At 44.5% G+C, this 18,623-nt stretch overlaps 1 protein-coding gene across 1 annotated transcript; it reads right to left on the minus strand.

The window, feature by feature from the left end:
- Positions 1-10,972: 10,972 nt before the first annotated feature.
- On the minus strand, positions 10,973-14,663 carry LOC125509294 (plant UBX domain-containing protein 2). The gene is made up of 3 exons (XM_048674230.1): positions 13,684-14,663; positions 12,007-12,285; positions 10,973-11,541 (listed from the first exon to the last, which is right to left on the minus strand). Exons 1-3 carry the CDS (start codon positions 14,659-14,661, stop codon positions 11,296-11,298), a joined length of 1,503 nt encoding a protein of 500 aa, XP_048530187.1. The 5' UTR covers positions 14,662-14,663; the 3' UTR covers positions 10,973-11,295.
- Positions 14,664-18,623: the final 3,960 nt, after the last annotated feature.

An 18,623-nucleotide genomic window follows, 5' to 3' on the forward strand; every position in this document is an offset into this window, starting at 1 on the left:
TCGAAAGCTTCGCTTTTTTTAGTATATAATAATTGATCAATGATCGCTGGTACATCGTCCACTAGTTGACCCGCTTGGGGGGGGGGGGGGGGGGGGTCTTCATCAATTTTGTCAATGGAAGGAAGGCCGGGGTTTTGCTTATTAAGCAGCGCAAGCCCCGGTTTGAAGAAGTGGGCATGGCGCGCAATGCAATTTTTACTCTCAACGGAAACAACAAATTTGCAAAATAACAGAAAAAAATGTTTGCACAACAAGTTATCAAATGGGGTTGTTTTTTCTTTTATGCGGGAAATGGTTAGATAGTTAATTGTATATACAAAACAAGAGCCAAAGAATATAATAAGAACTAGTATGTGTTGAATATTTGAGTAATTTTTCATTAAGTTTAACAAAAAAAATGGTAGATGAAATGCGGGAACCAGTCATCAGTCGCGAACATCAAGGACAAAGATCATATCCATCCCGATTGCTATTGTTGGTAGACCGATCGCAATGCCTAACAAATGGGTCAAGAACACATATGGTGGCCACACCTCATCCAGAAAAATTATATTTGAGTAAATTTATACTCCCTCCATAAAGAAATAAGAGCGTTTAAATCACTAAAGTAGTGTTCTAAATGCTTCTATATTTCTTTACAGAGATAGTACTAAGTTTAATCCAGAAAAACTGTAGAAAATACGAATACTAATGATAATCGAATCAAGTAACAAATTGATGACACTAGTCATGCAGTTGAAAACATAAATGTCAAATTCATATCCATACCAATTGTTATTGCTAGTAGGGCCAAGCACAACCCCTAACAGAAAGGTCATAGTACGTACGTAAGGTGTGAAGAAAGAAGATGTCGTCGTGTCATTGACCATGTCCCCGAGTAGGTCATCAACGTCGGGGAAGTAGTTATCGTTGACTCGTCTTGCGCCGCCTCGATGGAGAAAGATCCAACAACCGTGAGCGCTCATCAGAAACCTGATTGCCACTCTATTATACAAGATCATAAAGAGCGGAGTTTCGAAGGTCTGTTGTATTAGTTCGTGGTGTGCGACGCAGAGTGAGATGAGAAAGCAGTAAGCATCAAAAAGCTTTGGAACTGGGAGGTGAGCGCACTGAAGATGAAGTTAGCGTCTATGGCAAAACATTTCAACTTATTTTTCTTACATGAAAAAAATAAGATGGAAGCACGACGCACATGTATGTGCTTCCTTCTCAAAGGTGTGTGAAGGTGCAAACCATATATGTTGGTCCAGCGCTTCCTCCATAATCAGGGTGGCTCTACCCGCAAAAAAAAAATCAAGGTGGCTCTAAACTTTCCACACTCCCATTGCCACGCATGAATGAACCATATGAGCCTCTTGGGATTTGCAGAAATTGTGGGAAATAATAAATGGGCTAAATGGCCAATAATATTGAAAATATAATTATCAATTTTGTATGGATATATGAATCAAGACTAATTTTGCTAGTTTGTGCGACATGGCGCATCATTTTTTTCCGAGAAACTTTCGATCTAAGTTATGGTAGTACAATAAATACTAAAAATAATAAAAATTACATCCAGATCCGTAGACCACTTAGCGACGACTACAAGCACTGAAGCGAGTTGAAGGCGTGCCCCTGTCATTGCCCCTTCCTCGCCGGAGCCGGGCAAAACTTGTTGTGGTAGACAGTCAGGAAATCGTCGTGCTAAGGCCCCGTAGGATCAACACACCAAAACAACAACCACCGCTGATGAAAAGTAACGTATATTAGAAGGATTCAACCTGAAGACACACAAATATAGATGAACAAAAACCAGATCCGAGCAAATTCACCAAAGACAAAACCACCGGAGACACACATTCACACGCCCACCAACGGCGCTAGACCCGCCACCGAAACGGGGGCTAGGTAAGGAGAACCTTATTTCATCTTCAGAGAGCCACGGCCGTCTCGCCTTTTTGAGTAGAACACAGACCCTAACAAAACTTGAAAAAAAATCTAAAAATAAAGCCCTCCCACCAGTAAAGACCGGGATGCACTCCGCTCCCATGAGCCTAAGGCTATCGGAGACGAGGCAGACCGACGGTGACTTTTGTGGGAGACATAGAAACCCTAGCTCTTTGGGAGGCTGCGGCTGCTAGCGCATCACATGTTGGCTAAACATTATTAAAAAAAACATTTCGGCTAAATGCATCAGGTTAGGTATCTCCCACATCACTTGTAATTGTAGGAAAGAACTAAAGCAGAACCACAAGTGGTTAACCGCCGCGTGTGATGCCCTGAAGCGGCCGTACGGATGGCGAGTGAAATACTAGTACTGTGTTGGAAAGATAAAGCGAAGCAATGATAATAAAAGAAGAGTAAAATGCATCACAAGTTCTAAAACTATCATAGGTGTGTCAGTTTAGTCATGTAACTTTCAAACTGCATTTTTGGATCCTAAAACTATCGGAAGTGTGTCAGTTTAGTCCTATAACTTCGAAACTGCACTTTTGGGTCCTAAAACTATTGAAGGTGTGTCATTTTAGTTCCATAACTTCAAAATTGCAGTTTTGGGTCTCAGAACTATGTATGTTTGTTCATCTGAGGTCCTAATCTTGCATGGCCACCATACATGGTGCATTTTTTCAAATGAGCCCTTTGTATGTGTTTATGTCCCCCAAAGTGGTACATATACTTCCACGTTGCAGTGTGTCCTGCAACCTACATGTCCACCACCTGCATGGCCACGAGCTGTACGGTAGCCTCCCTGAGAGGTTTGGCGTGACCGTCGGGGAGACCCCGAGCTAGTCGGCATGAAGGACGACATCCCTCTCCTCGGCGAGGCCGCCGGGGAGATCCCGAGCCAATTGGGATGGAGTACGCCATCCCACCTCTCTCTCTGTGTGTGTGTGTTTGATGATATCGTCGTTGCCCCGACACCCTTGCCGTAGAGTTGGCCATGCAGGTTGTTGTTTGGGCACGAGCATGGTCATAGGTGGTGAGCTGTCGGGCGACGCGGAGGAGTGCGCGGAAACTGCAAAGCCATAGGTGGGTAGCAATTGGACGTTGTGCGACGTGTCATTCTGCTACTATTGGGGGAGGCTGAGATGACCGGTCTACTCCTCGCTGGAGCTCAACCCATCATTCCACTGATGGCCTATGTACCGTCGCCTCTGAGCATTCTGTGCGTGGAAGAAGACGAGCGCGTGAGAATGAGGCGAGACAACGTTCTAGTTTTTTTTTTGCATATTTACCTTTCATAACTTAACCTGGTGGGCCCATTGGGTCGGGTCAACGTGGCTACAATCCAAACATTTTCAAGTGACTCGTTGGTGGGTCAATGCTAACCATGCAAGCTTAGGATCTAAGAGGAACAAACTTACATAGTTTTGGGACCCACAACTGCTGTTTCAAAATTATAGGACTAAACTGACACACCTTCGATAGTTTTAGAACCCAAAAGTGCAGTTTCGAAGTTATAGGACTAAACTGACACATCTCTAATAGTTTTAGGACCAAAAAATGCACAAAGTTATAGGACTAAATTGACACATCTCCGATAGTTTTAGGACTTATGATGCATTTTACTCATAAAAGAATAAAGCTAAGGCGGTGTGGAGGTCCCTTTAACGTGTGCTAGGATCTCAGATTTACTATTTCACCACAGTGCTCCCAAATCGAGCGTGGATCGGCTAGCTTTTAACAAGGCCGGCAAAGGAACAAACAAGGACGTACGTACGTTAACGCGTCAGAGCAATCATACGCATGTATACATGCTGGGCCTTGTTGAGTATATTAGCAATTATTCAATTAATTCAATCCAGAAATAGGTCATAAACATAGTATGGACAGAATTAATCACATACTGATTTATAACCATTAGAGCACGTGCATATTGCTAGTACTGCTAAAACAAAAATAAACATAAATCCCTTCAGTGAGTGTAAGTCGGGACGAAGCTACAGCGGCGGCAGTGGCCTTCTCAGCAACAAGTCGGCCGACTTCGGTGACGATGGACATGATAATGACGAAGTTGGTGTGGACATAGACGAAATAATGAATGTAGACGAACAGCAGCGAGCAATCGCATAGGAGGCGCTCCCCGAAAACCTAATTGCCCTCCCTCGTACAAGATCTCAAAGGACGGGATTTTGAAAGCCCGCTCTCCCATACAACCATACACGTGGTGGACGGGATGGGATCGCCGACGACAGCAGCAGGAAGTGGAACGACGGTAGGCGATGCGCGTGGAGGCAGAGCACATGTGATGTGTTCTTTGTGACCGGCGCCTCAAATGTATAGGCCTAAAGCCAACCTCATATTTCAAGAGGCCTCGGCGGAAACGATGGATATTTGCCTTGTGTTGCATGCATCGCGTGGATCATTCGTGTGTACATTCTTTTCTTCCTTTCGTGGTTTGCTTTTTGTCCCTCCTTAGTCCCTCCAACCATGTGCATCTTTTCTTTTCGGTGGTACTATATATACGATGGATGTGTCCGTCCATGAACCATGATAGCCTAGCGAGTAGCAATGGACCGCTGGTCGATCATGCATGCATGAGCATGAGTCCAAGCCAAGCAGGATGAAATCGCACGTTTGCTGCGACCAAACCAAATGGCCGAGCTCCACGTGCGCATCATCTCCCTTCCACGCCTTGCCATCGACCGAGCACTAGCGCACGCCCTACTACGGACTTGTAACAGCAAAGGAGAAGCGCATCGCATACGCGTGCAGGGAAGCAAAGCTGCCGGTCGCGGCCATACATCTGTAGCCAGCACTAGCAGCTATAGAGCTAGGTAGCGATGGATGCGCCACCGTCAAGCCGGCCGGTGCACGCACGCACGCACGTACGTGCTCCATGCACAAGCACAGCGCCACGTCCCTGTCCTCGTGGCTTAAGCGCCAAGCAAGGCGGCGAACCCGCACGCCCGCACGCCCGCCGGTGGTCGACACACAATCCCGCTAGCTGCTCCCCGGCTGGCCAGCCTAGAGCATGGCATCGGGTCATTTCCTTCCCCGTCGATCTCCGCTGAAAAGCAAATCAAAACCCCGGGAGTCTGAACGGGGAAGAGAAAAAGGGAGCCCGCGCCGAGTGGAGTATACACATACACACCACTTGACTTGGCGCGGTCGTGCGCGCACGCGCTCGCCGGCGGGACCGGCAGCCGGGAGCATGCATGGACGGGGACGGGGACGGGGGTACGGGCAGCGGACAGGCGGTGGTGGAAAAGTCGCGGTCGCGCTCGCGCGTTCGGATCCGGAGTCCACGTGACGGTGGGTGGCCACAGGAGCGGTATCCGTTCCGATCCGCTCCCGCCCGTCGCGTCGCCGTCGTCGCCTCACCCTTCGCGCCATTCGATCTGCTGTTGCCGTTTCTCTGCTACTGCTGGCTTTGTGCCCCTGCGCTGGCGACGACGATCTCATCTCATCTCATCCCGTGGTCTGATCCACCTTCGTTTTCGCCCACGTTCGCACGGTTCCCCCGTGTGGTGTGGGTGTGGGTGGTCCAAACCGCGTGGGCCGTGGGAATGGCCTCCATTATTCCGCGGGACCAGGGGGGGAGTCGTTATCATGCCCATGGCCCTTGCCGGGCCCAGGCCCCTGTACGTGGGTCTCATTCTTTTTCTTGTGAAAAAACTCATCGATCCGGTTCCATCTGTTTTTTTTTATAGGGCCATCTGGTTCACAGACGCAGTATGTGCAATGATCGTTAAGGCTTGGATACATGGTGCATTTGACCAAGAATAGTACGTACTCCTAGTTATTGTTTCTTGATTGATCGAGTGGTCTCACTATTCAAAGAAAGAAAGAAAGAAAGAAAGAATAGTCTGTTTTCCGAAGACATGTCTCACTATTCTAATTATCGCTATGTTTATTCAGGAAAAGTTCAATGATTGATTAAACAAAACAAGCTGGCTGCTGTTTAGCTGCCGCTCACGTTCCAAAAGCCCGCATCATGGCGTACATACATGTTCCGTGTGATTGGGCGGCAGATAAAGAAGAAAACGATAATAGGCTGGCGTATCGAAGGGTTTAGCCCGGCAAAGCTGACCAAAACTAGTTTAAACAAGCCAAAAAGCGGCAGGGAGACACATGCACGATCCGGTCAAAGATTGTTACTTTGCAGCAGACCACTCATGCGCCAAATCTACGAGGGCCGGCAGGCGTCACGCTCTACAAAGGGAGAGATGGCCGCTTGAAGAACGTAAAGAATTTGCGACCTCGGCGGATGATTGCGGGCGAAGACGCGAGCGAGAGGCGAGCTGGCCATCGTTGGTTTGGTTGGTTAATCAATCGGATTATAGTATTGGTTAAGCGGCTTTAGAGCAGCGTGGCCAGTAAAGTAATCGGGCGTGTGGGGTTGGGCCGGGGGTTACTTAAGCCGTAGGTTGCCGTGCATGTTCGCTTAAACAAACAATTATTGGTTGCAAAGCGAGATGTGATCTTGGCGCGGTGGTTTAGTTTATGGCCAACTTGGTGGATGTGATGCGCGTGAGCTCACGTACAGCGTACACATGCATGCGGCCATGGAGACGGAGATGGAGATCCGTACGCACACTCGCGTAACGGGGTTCGTCGGTGCGTATGATGATCCTTTTCTTTTTGAAATGAAATGAAATGAAAGCCCCAAAGCCAAAGGGATTAGTAGATGATTAGCGCTAGGCACCAGCTCCACGTTCTCCTGTGGCAGAAGAAAAGAATTGCTGCTTTAGATGGTTAGCGGGGTTGGTTATAAAAAAAAACGATTAGAGATCAAAGTTTTGCTTCGTCATTTTGCATATCTTAGGCAGTTAGTTTTTTTTTTAAATAGACAGTCTTTCTTAGATTTTATTTTTGAGCAATAGACCATCTTTTTAGATATTTTTTTAGGGGTGACAGTCTTTTTCAGTTTTTTTAGAATTGACAGACATTTTTAGATGAGCGTGTAGACCATGCTGGGCCATGGCCCGGGTTTGTTGAAAACAGAATGCGGTACAAACAGTTCATCTGGCCCATTAATTGCAGCATGTTTGCTGGCCCATCTAGTTGTTTTGGCCTGGTTTAATGAGAGCAATTAATCAACGGTTACCCCCCCCCCCCTCCCCCCGGGGGACTGCCACAAGGGTCACTTATATGGTCTGGGAGCCCGTCAAGTGGTGCGTCCAGCCGTCGTCACGTGTCGTAGTTTGGGCGCTCCCTCTAGATTTCGGTTTGTTTATTTTTTATGCACACATTTTCTGTTTTTAGATATATTTTTTTGGCTTTTTGGTTTTCACCTGACTTTCCGTAGGTTTTGGACCCTTTTTTTGCGAAGCACGTGTGTGCTTCCCGAAAATAAAAATGTGCTTCCATGAGAAGCACATTTTGTGTTTCTCGTGGAAGCGCAAATTTGTTTTGCGAGAAGCACAATTTGTCCTTTCACCAAAAGCACAAATTTACTTCCGCTTCTATAAGAAGCACAGTTGCGCTTCTGCTAGAAGCACTACCTTACTTCCACGAGAAGCACAACATGTGCTTTCCTGGGAAAAAAATATGCACACAACCGTGCTTCCAGGCTTAAGTTTTTTCTTCTTCTTTTTCATTTGCTGGTTTATTTAGAGTTTTTGGAAAAAAATTATCGGTATTCGCTTTTTTTCATTTCTATTTTATTGATTTCTGATATTTTTTGTTTTTCCGTGGAAAAAAGGTTTGTCGAAACCTATTAACATGAGATCTAGTTTCGAATCTCTTGATGTGAGAAATCCAAACGGTTCTGTATTTCGATGCACGGTTCAAGAAATCATACGTTTAGAATAAAGAAACTACGAAAAAAATCTCATGTTATAACAAGTGGCGCACATGTAGGGAGTCATTTATCAGCAGCTGACAAGGTGGGGAGTGACCTTTGCAAAGGGTAATCCTTAACTAGTAGGTTTTTCTTACCTATGGCCTCTTTGGGGAAGATCCTATTTACCGCCATGGGCAACAAATAGTTGCGTTGGCCAAAGGGCAGGCATGAATGGGCCAGCCCGGGTTTCTTTCCTTCGTTGGCTATTTTTGCATTTATGCTTTCATTTTTTATTCTATTTTGGTTTTTACTTTCTCTTTTTATTTTGTTTTTTTCGATTTATTTTTTATTTTTGCAAAATTTCTCTTTTTTTTACCTTTCGCAATATACGGTTAACTTTCTTTCTAATGTACGGTTAACTTTTTTTCTAAATGTACAATGAACATTGCTTAGTATAAGGTGAACATTTTACATATACACACTGAACGTTTTTATGATATACGATGAACATTTTTTAATAGACGGTGAACTTTTTAAAAATATACACTGAATTTTTTTATTATATACGATGAACATTTTTTTATACATCAAACATTTGTTAGCATACAATGAACTTTTTGTTTATAGAATGAACATTTTTTTAATACACGGTGAGCTTTTTTTAATATACACTGAATATTTTTATAAATACATACTGAATATTTTTATAAAATATATTTTCTATTTTTATTAGGGTTTCAAATATCTAGCTCCTATAAATAACAGTCAGTTCTTAAAAAATGAAGAGAAAACAAAAGAAAGAAAAACAGCCCGTGGGAAGAATGGGTCAGCGGCAAATAGGAGCTCACCATGTTTGGATCTCACCGCTATGGAACATAGGAATATGAAAAACATCGGCATCTGATAGGATTGACACTGCAAAATAGTAGACATTAGCAAAACATGGGAAAACTGCAGTAATAGTCGTTTGGATGAAACACAGAAAAAAAATGCCTCGATCTAATGCGATCGAGTCTATGAAATTAAGGTTGAAGTGGAAGTTCAACTCCTATGAATTTGAGGTATAGGTATACAATTTCAAATGAATTTAGGTGCCACTATTACTTCAATCCAAAGGTATTCCTTAACGGAAAAATATTAAGGCCTCCTTTTGCTAATAGAATAGTAATATTATAGGAATAGAAAATGTATAGGAAGTGAGATGACTTGTATCTCAATTCTTATAAAGAAAGAGATACCACTTGGTTCATAGGATATGATTTTTTTTCATTAGGTTTAGGCTAATGTTTTCTTTTAAATGTGAAGGATTGATTCCTATCCTACATAGAAATAGGAATCCATTCCTAAGATCCAAAGGGCTCCAGAGAAATTTTTCCTACAAAATTTATATCCTTTAAAATTGCTACAAAATTACACTAAACTAAAGGAGGCATAAGAATAAGAATCCTACAAAATTCCCCGCAATCCGAAGCATTGACGCTTCGCTGGTGGTGGCAAGGAATGCGTTGCGCGCGGAATAGAGTGAGCCGCACACACTGTGCAATGGCGGACCGACCCATTTATGGCTTTGCAGGGTTCTTTTCTTTTTTTTTCTTATTTCGTAGATTTACAAGAATAAAAATATATGAAAATAGTTACAAAATGGAAAACATATTACAGAATATAAAATATAGTGACATTCATGTGTATAAATGTCCTTCCCATATTTAAAAAATAGTCATCCTGTGTTTGAAAATGTTAACGGCATTCTTGAAAAATGGTCACCATGTATTGTAGAATTGTTCGTCGTATATTAAAATAAACTAGAACGTGAAGGTGAAGGTGCGCTTTGACATGCCCGTCTGTTTTGAGACGTGGTATAATTTCAGAATGGATACAAATGGTCAAATAAATCAAAATGATATATTTCACCCAGGGCCGGCCCTGAGGGGGTGGCAGGGGGGCGGCTACCCAGGGCCCCGGAAATCTAGGGGCCCCCTCCAGGGTTCGCAAGGAGCCCATGGCCCAGACCGTAAGGAGGCATCAACCTAGACGCACAGAGAAATTCCTGTTTTCCTTCTTTCCATCGCGAGTTCTCCACTTCACGACGATCCTATTCCCTCGAGGGTCCCGACCATGAGTCACGACGTCGATGTAGATCGCTCTCCGCCATGCGGCCGGCTGGTCTTCCTTCAGGTCCCCGGTCCCGTTGTGTTATCCCCCGTTCGTGAGATACCTCTCATGTGCAAGACGAAGCCACCCCATTTATAAGGTCATCCCTAACCTCCTCTTTCTAGTTGGTCACGTTCATATGGTGCAGCACCAGTCAGATTTTAGAAGGTCTCGCATATGATGTAGTACAAAATTTTAATTTCGTGTGCCCGTTGCTCTATTTCTTGCTTCAATCTGGACTTTGTCGACACAACACCATTCGCCTCATCTATTGAAAAAGTTGCCTGCTATGTGTTCGATTGTCGTTCTTTGCATTCTCTCTCCAAATCATCATGATTGCAAATTTAACTTAAAAATTGGAAGAAGGTCTCAGCTATACACACATAACTTCAATCCAAACATGGATATGGATATATAATAAAGCCATTCAGACTCCTATAGCCGTCGGGTAGGTAAATGATCTTTTATTGTTGCAAATGAAGCTTTTAAACTTTAAACCTTTCATCTTGATGCTTGCCCTCTATCAGGTATTCGATTTGTCTAATTAAGTAAAGGAATACACTATTTACAATTTTCATTTTATTTTAAAACAATAGACAATAATAAATTAGGTAAAGAAATGAATCTAAAAAGAAATGAGATTATTAGTTTGATCTTTATAGTAGGGGCCTCGGGTTGTAGTTTCGCCCCGGGCCCCCGAAATATTAGGACCGGCCCTGATTTCACCAGAGAAATACACTGTAATATTTCCTATAAACATTGTAGGTTTTTTACTGCTGCCATTGCAATGGTTGTTCTGGGACAAAATTTCCTTCCTTTTACATCGGATACTAATATCAGCATAAGCAGGGTACTTATGAAAATCATACTACTCAAGGATTTCTTCTATCTATTTTCGAATCTGATGATTTTCCAATAGCTACAAAGGGTTGTCTTATACCAATAGTCTTACACGAAGAACAATGTTCTCATAGCATGCCTTCTGTGACATGTAACAGAAGTGATGTACTTTTCTCAAAAAAAAACAGAAGTGATATACTAATTCAATATTCACATAACAGTCCAATATTCAATTGAAGAAAATCTTCAGCAGCGAAGGCAGCACATGCATTTCAAGCCAACAAACTGTATAAACCTAACAATAGAGGGGATACGGAATTAACGATAGTTCTAGTATCAAATGCAAAATCGGAAGTTAATGCATTGTACACATTGTATAGCTCACTCATCGCTCAGGTACAGTTGACGGTGCGACTGATGAATTATTGGGTTTTACCATGTAAAGTATGGCAATCGCCAAGCAATCTATGTACCAGACTATCGATCAACCTATCGAGTATGCAGATGACATATCCCTGTGACTGAGTTACAACAGTATGAAGTCCAATGTAACAGAAGATTTGAGGGGAGAATGTGGGCCCAAACTCCAACAATCAAGAGGATGCAGCTGTAAGTGGTTCACTACCCTCCAGAAGCTTGTCAAGCAAGCCGGTGAACACAACAGAATCAGTCTCATTGGGCTTGAATTTGAGGAGAGCAGAAGGTACTAGGCCTTCATCTTGCAACGTGCGTGCCCGCTCTCCTGTATTTGGAGAATGTGGTAGCACACGTGACCTAGGAACAGCTGGACAGATAAGATCAAATTCCAAACCTGGCTGCTTCAAAGCGTCCGCGACAAACTGCATCAGGGAAAGCAGCAGATTAACCAAATGCTACAAAACCAGTAATGAAGTGAATACGCAATGCTAGGAGAATATAGCTTTAAACACTACTTCCTTCGTTCCATAATTCTTGTCATGGTTTTAGTTCTAAAACCACGACAAGAATTATGAAACCGAGGGAGTAAAATAACATTGGATAGCCCAGGTAACAACATAGGCATGGGAACAACTTCATGCCTTCCACATACATAAAGACTGTTATTTACAGCTTCGCCAGTGGCCCATAAGCCAAACTCCAGAATTACACTTGGGAGTGTTCATGCCAATTGACAAATAATCAGTAGCCAGAATACAGTGTATATGAGTCCTAGAGTGGAATCAAATACCAAAAGATTCACCACCTCATTCTGGATTGCGAGATATACAGATGATACTCAATGGGACAAAATCATATGGACGAACAAGCATAGAGGGCAGAAGTACCTCATATAGTGAACCAGTAGCTTCCGATGGAAGGAATACACCCTGGAGAATTACTCCATCAGGAAACTGAACTCGGATGACAGCTTGTTTGTACTTCTGTCGAGCAGCCAGTGCCTGCTTCTCCTTATATGACTTTGGAATTAGCAACCGAGATTGTTCCAGCCTTTCCCTCCTCATCTTTGCCTCATTCCTTACCTCCTCGCCACTAAGTTTGTAGAAAGAATCCGGTGTATCAATTTCTGCAACAGAACTTCCAGGGACATTGAAGAATACCCGAATCTGTGAAGTTATCATGGAACTTCAATAAATTACGTTTCTAAGGAGATATAAATGGGATCAACAGCAAACTGCAAAATGGACAATCAATTGCACAACATAACAGAAAAAGGAGGCATCAGAGCACATATAGTCGTATATATGCTAAATTTCAGGTTTGACAAGAAATATCCTTACAGTAGTTACTAAATTCAACATGTTGAGGAAAATAAAATAAAACAAGTGGTGAAACACAGTTTGAGGATCTGACATTTCTGCCAACTGATGGCACATATATTATATCAGACACTGATATATCCCCGCCAACTTATGCACATATGTATCAGACACTGATATATCCCAATACCATGATATGCATCTTATTGGAAGTACAGGCTGGGAGCTGTGACATGTCAATTTAGCTTCTTCAATCAGAAGTTGCAACAGTTTTACCTGAACCTATACGTGATACGTCCATCCCCGCAAGTAAGATCAGATTCAAAAACAAAATCCGAATATCTGCATCTGATATGTAATCAGGGACCAAGTTCCAATGTTTCATTAGAACTAATTGCTCTACAATTTTTTAAATATACATTTTATCATTGGACAACTGAATAAAATGCATTTTTTTGTAGCATTTGTCTTACACGATAGAGACAACATGTAGTGTTATCTCAAACAGGAACATCATAAAGATACCATTCCACATACTTTGTAGCAAAAAGTAACAACATTAACAAAATGCTACGATGTTCAGAACATAGAAATAACTTAATTTATGTATGAACTAAATATCATAGGGTAAAGTGTACTGTGTACAACAATTCAAAAGACAGGCCAAAACTCAAAACATGAATGCAGAAGTGTACGACAATATAAAAGACAGGCTAAAACTCAAACATGAATGTAGAAGTGCACGACAATATAAAAGACAGGCCAAAACTCAAACATGAATATAGAAGTGTTCAGCAAAAGGAAGTATCACATTTTACAAACTACTTAGTTTCCTGCATTCTGACCTCCAACTTGTCTAGGGCACATCTAAATGTGCTTTATCAAAACTGTGGAGTAATATAGACTGCAAGTTTTCTGGGATTCCACAATATCTCATGGAAATGGCACCACATTGTTAAGACATACCTATATATGAACATGACCGCAGAATTTATGCACTGACCTCACAGAAATGGCACCACATTTTTATGATCTATTGGTGTAAGAACATCAATATTCAGTCATTTTTACTCATCACTAAGTTAAAACAAAATCTATTTCTCACGAGTAAAGATGTTGCATGAGCATACCCAGAATATCAGAGTGTGGACAAACCAAACTATCCATGCAGTTCAATTCATTGACCAAAATATGATCATTCACATAACCAATTGATGGAGTACATTGAATTAGACGCCTGCTCACCTGACGATCAACAATCTTGTTAACCTCCTTTTGCTCATCGACTCCGCTGCGGCAGCTCTCTTTGGACTCAGACCCGGCCAGCGTCGGTAGCGGTGCCGAAGGATGGGACCTCTCAAGCAGGAGCACAGCCTGCCTGATCCCGCTAAGCCTCGCTTCGGCAGGAGTCTCGTCCATCACGGCAAAGAGCTCCCCGCTCTCATCCCCGATCGTGAACCCGACCGCCTCGAGGAGCTCAAGCCCGCCCTCCCTGTCCGCCACGGCCTCCTTGATCCTAGGGTTACCGAGCCTGACCCTCCTGTACTTGTCGTTGCCGGGCTCCTTGAGCAGGTTGCCGAGAAGCTTCTTCACGACCTCGACGGCCGCAGCGGGCGGGTTGCCGGAGAGGTACGTGGACGCGCGGGCGCGGGCGCCGCCGGCCGACGCGAGGCAGCCGTCGAGGTGCTCCGAGACGGCGTGCTCGGAGGAGAAGGTGTCGCCGCAGTTGGGGCACGCGACGGTGTCGCCGCAGTTGGCATCTGGGCGGCGGGAGGAGGAGATGACGGCGGTGAAGGGGGTGAATTCGGAGGGGCCGGCCGGGCGCGAGGGCTGCTGCTTGGGGGCGGGCCTGGGGTTAGGGTTAGGGTTTGAGGGGCGGGAGGAGGAGGCGGAGGCGGAGGGGGGAGGGCCGGAGCCGAGGACGTGGGAGGGGCCCTTGAAGGACGGGGCGGAGGAGGAGGTGACCTTCTTCATGAGATCCTTCATCTTGTCCTTCATCATGGAGGCCGGCGGCGACGAGGTGCGGGCGGCGGAGGAGGTGGAGGATTGGCGTGGACGGGGAGTTGACTTGGTAGTGGTTGCCTCCGCGGGGCTCGTTCGAGGGGAAGAAGCAACGCGACGGGGGCAAAAATTGATAAAGAAGGAAGAGCTGCGGAGGTGGAGATCCAGCTGGGAAATGAAGCCGGCATCCGGCAATGGCATGGTACTTCGCTGCCAAGGCATCTTCGCCGAGTGGGCCGGGCCGCGAAGGCAAGCAAGTAACGATCACTTCGTGCAGAGGGCCAGCCACCATTTTTTTTTTCGAACAGGCTATACCCCTTTCCATTGCAAATGAACGGAAATACAAAGTTCAGAAAAATGTCAGGAGAAGGGAAAGAGGTAGAGCGAGTCCGGACACTGCCAGAAAACCCACTGCATTCGCCCGCCATCGAAACGAATGCCGTGAGGCGAAAACCTAGACGGCACCGAATATCCACAGCAAACACCCTGTTTTTGAGTTATCACTACAGACAAAGACATGAGACATCCACAAAAGAACCAAAACGCCATCACAGGATCGTAGGATCGGCCATCTCCAGACAACGAGAACTTCTTGCAGACCTTCAATCTCCCCCGATCGACACCCTCACCGCGTTGCACATTCCCATCATGCGCATCGTGCTCGACCTGATCATCTCACCGCCGCTTTGCAGCTCCTAGGCGCCCTCCTCCTCCTGCAGCCCTGTCCAGTACAGTAGGAAAGAACACATGGAAAAAACTATCTCAAAAGGCGTTTTGATAAGCTTCTTTTGGAACGTAGCTCGGTTTCGAGCTAGCCAAATGGCCCAACAAGCAGCAGCCAAGCCCACAGTATAGTACTTTTGTCCATCAGGGAGAAAAGCATGGCACCAAGCAAAATATTGCCAGTAGCTATTCGGACACATCTCAGTACCCAGTACTACCCCAACGCATCGCCAGATCACTTTAGCCACAGGGCAAGTAAAAAACAGATGTTGAGAGGTTTCCAACTCGTTACAGAAAGAACATGTGGGATTCCTAGTCCGTTTCCTCGTTCTCATGACTTGCCTAGTGAGCACTGCATCCTGAGACAGCTGCCACAAGAAGATCTTGATTTTGAGAGGGATTTTGGCTTTCCAAATCCATCTATAACGGCAACCACTAAGAGGGTTTTCAAGCCACTTATACATAGATTTAGTGGAGAATTTGGCATTACTATTAAGCCCCCGGTAGACCCGGTCCCCACCCTGGCTCAACTGAATATTCTTGATCGTATTACTTATTTCTCCCCATTGACAGGACAACTCAGGTGTGAGCCTCGTTCTGAAGAAAGAATGGACATCCACAGATTTGAACCTATCAATAGTGCAATCATGATCATTACAAATCTCAAACAGCGAAGGGTAAAGGGTCTGAAAAGGACTCAGCCCGTTTATGGAATCTTTCGAGACTCTAACTAGGTCACCAGATTCCAGATGGATCTTTCTGCCCACAAAGTAGATATCTTTGACTTTAAGTAGGGCCTTCCAACAGGGGGAATCAGAAAACCTGGGCTTAATCGACGCCACAGATTTGTTAGTCAGGTAGCGCGCCCGAACAATATCTTGCCACATACCCGTTTAGGTCTCTAGTTTCCACCACCATTTGACCATCAAACTAATATTCTGCTTGTGTAAGTCCTTAACACCCAGGCCACCCTTATCTTTGGATCTACAGATCCTATTCCATCTAACCAGATGGTATCTCCTCTTCTTATTGCACCCTCGCTAGAAGAACTTCCTTCTATGTTTGTTAAACGCTCGATGAAGATTTTATTCATGAGCCACATAGACATATGATATAAGGATAGTTGGGTGACCACCGAATCTATCAAGGTCAGCCTCCCCCCCGTCGAGGCTGCATTACCAATCCAAGCTTCAATTTTTTCAGATAATTAGTAACGATGAATTCCCAATCTGAGTTTTTGAGATTGGTATAACTGACAGGCATTCCTAAATATTTGATGGGGAAGCTGCCCACCTCGCAATGGAATAAGTGTTCATACATATTCACCACATTATCATCACCCCCCACAGTAAGAATCTCGCTTTTCTGAAAATTCACCTTAAGTCCTGACATCAATTCAAACATGTAAAGAAGCATTTTCAAGTTAACAGCTTTGCCGATGTCATGCTCCAGGCAGATGATGGTATCGCCGGCATATTGGAGAACTGCTACCCCATTAGGAATTAGATCAGAGGCCAGACCCACTAACAGGCCACTTTTCTGGGCATTTGTAATCATTTTTGCTAAACAATCCACAGCTAGATTGAACAAGAAAGGGGAATGGGGATCACCTTGCCGAACCCCTTTCGCACTTTGGAAATAGGGGCCAACTTGGTTACTCAACTTAATGCTCACAGTCCCGTTATGCAGGATACTCCTAATCCACCCGCACCATTTATCATTAAAGCCTCGAAGCTTATGGCACTCAAGAACAAAATCCCAGTTAACTTTGTCATAAGCCTTCTCGAAATCAAGTTTCAAAACTACACCCACCCTCTTTTTCACATGAGTGTAGTTAAGGATCTCATGCAAAGACATCACACCATCCATGATGTTCCTTTTTTTCACGAAAGCATTCTGGGCCCTATTGATGAGCTTATCAGCATATTTTTCAACTCGCCTATCTAGGACCTTAGTAATAAGTTTGTACGGACACCTCAGGAGGCAAATCGGCCGGAACTGCTGAATCTTGTCTGCGTCCGCAGTTTTGGGGAGGAGAGTAATCACACCATAATTGAGGCACTGTACATCCAGTCCCCCTTTGTGAAAGTGTTCAAACAGGAGCATAATATCATCCTTCACGATATCCCAGCACACGTAATAGAACTCCATAGGAATGTTATCCGGCCCAGGTGCTCTATTGTGTGCCATAGCAAATAGAGCTTCCTTAACTTCTGTCTCCGTAAAGGCTCGACACAGATCAGCGTTATCCTCTTCATCAAGTTTTTCATTAGTGGTCCAAGTATCAGGATCCATATGAAACTCATTGCCGGGTGCAGGACCGAAAAGGTTTTTGTAGAACTCTGTCGCATGGGCAATCGGATTATTAGTCGCTTCTATTTCCACATCCCCAGCTTTCAGGGAATGGATCGTGTTTTTCCTCTTACGCCCGTTCGCAATCTTATGATAGTAGTCGGTATTAAGATCTCCTTTAAGTAGCCATCTTTCATGAGACTACTGCAACCAAAAGATCTCTTCGTTCACTAGGAGCTCATGCAGTTCCGCACTAACATCAACTTTGATACTATACATCTCAGGGGACAGGGGGCCATTTTCTTCTAATTCTTCCAGCAAGGCTAACTCCAATCTGAGCTCTTCTTTCCTTCTCTTGTCATGACCATATTTATTGGACCCCCACCCTTTAAAGTGGTTCTTAAATCTCTTAAGTTTGATATTTAGGATATCAATAGGGTCCGAGGAGTGCACTTTCCTCGACCAGATCCTACTCACAGTAGGAAGGAAATCTTTATCTTTAACCCAGGACAGGTTGAAACGAAACTCACGAGGCTTAGGAGCTCCACGCCCAAGGGCCAGCCACCATGGCCCATCGGGGCGGCTATACTGTGTGGGCACCCATGCAGCCCGAGTTGTGAAATGGCAGTCGATCAAGCAAGGGTGCTCCTACGCAGGAGAGCAACTAGTTGACGAGCGCTTGTTCAAGAGTCTTCCAATAATCACTTGGATGGGTTAAGAGCGCGTCAGGCACGGTCTCAACCGCCGCCACGTGTCGTGCTCTGGGCCCTCCTTTAGGATTTTTATTTTTTTATTTTTTTCACGCATTTTTGGCTTTTTAAACGTTTTTTTTGGATTTTTTTTTTTTTTTACCGGTCTTCCTTAGCATTTGGATCAAAAAGTTGTGTGAAATAACACGTCTTTTTGCTTCTGTGAAAGGTACGGTTTTGCTTTCGCGGGAGGCACGACCATGCCTCTCGGAAACGAAAAAGTGCGTTATCTATTTTTTCCTTCCGTTAGAGGCACGCTTTTTGCTTCTGCGAGATGCACGGTTGTGCTTTTGCGAGAGGCAGGGCCATGCCTCTCGGAAACAAAAAAACTTGTTTTTTTATTTTTTTCTTCTTCCGCGAGAAGCACTATTTTGCTTTTACGAGAGGCACAGTTGTGCTTTCGCGAGAGGAATGGCCGTG

Source organism: Triticum urartu, chromosome 5 (genome assembly GCF_003073215.2).
Source record: "Triticum urartu cultivar G1812 chromosome 5, Tu2.1, whole genome shotgun sequence".
NCBI lineage: Eukaryota > Viridiplantae > Streptophyta > Magnoliopsida > Poales > Poaceae > Triticum > Triticum urartu.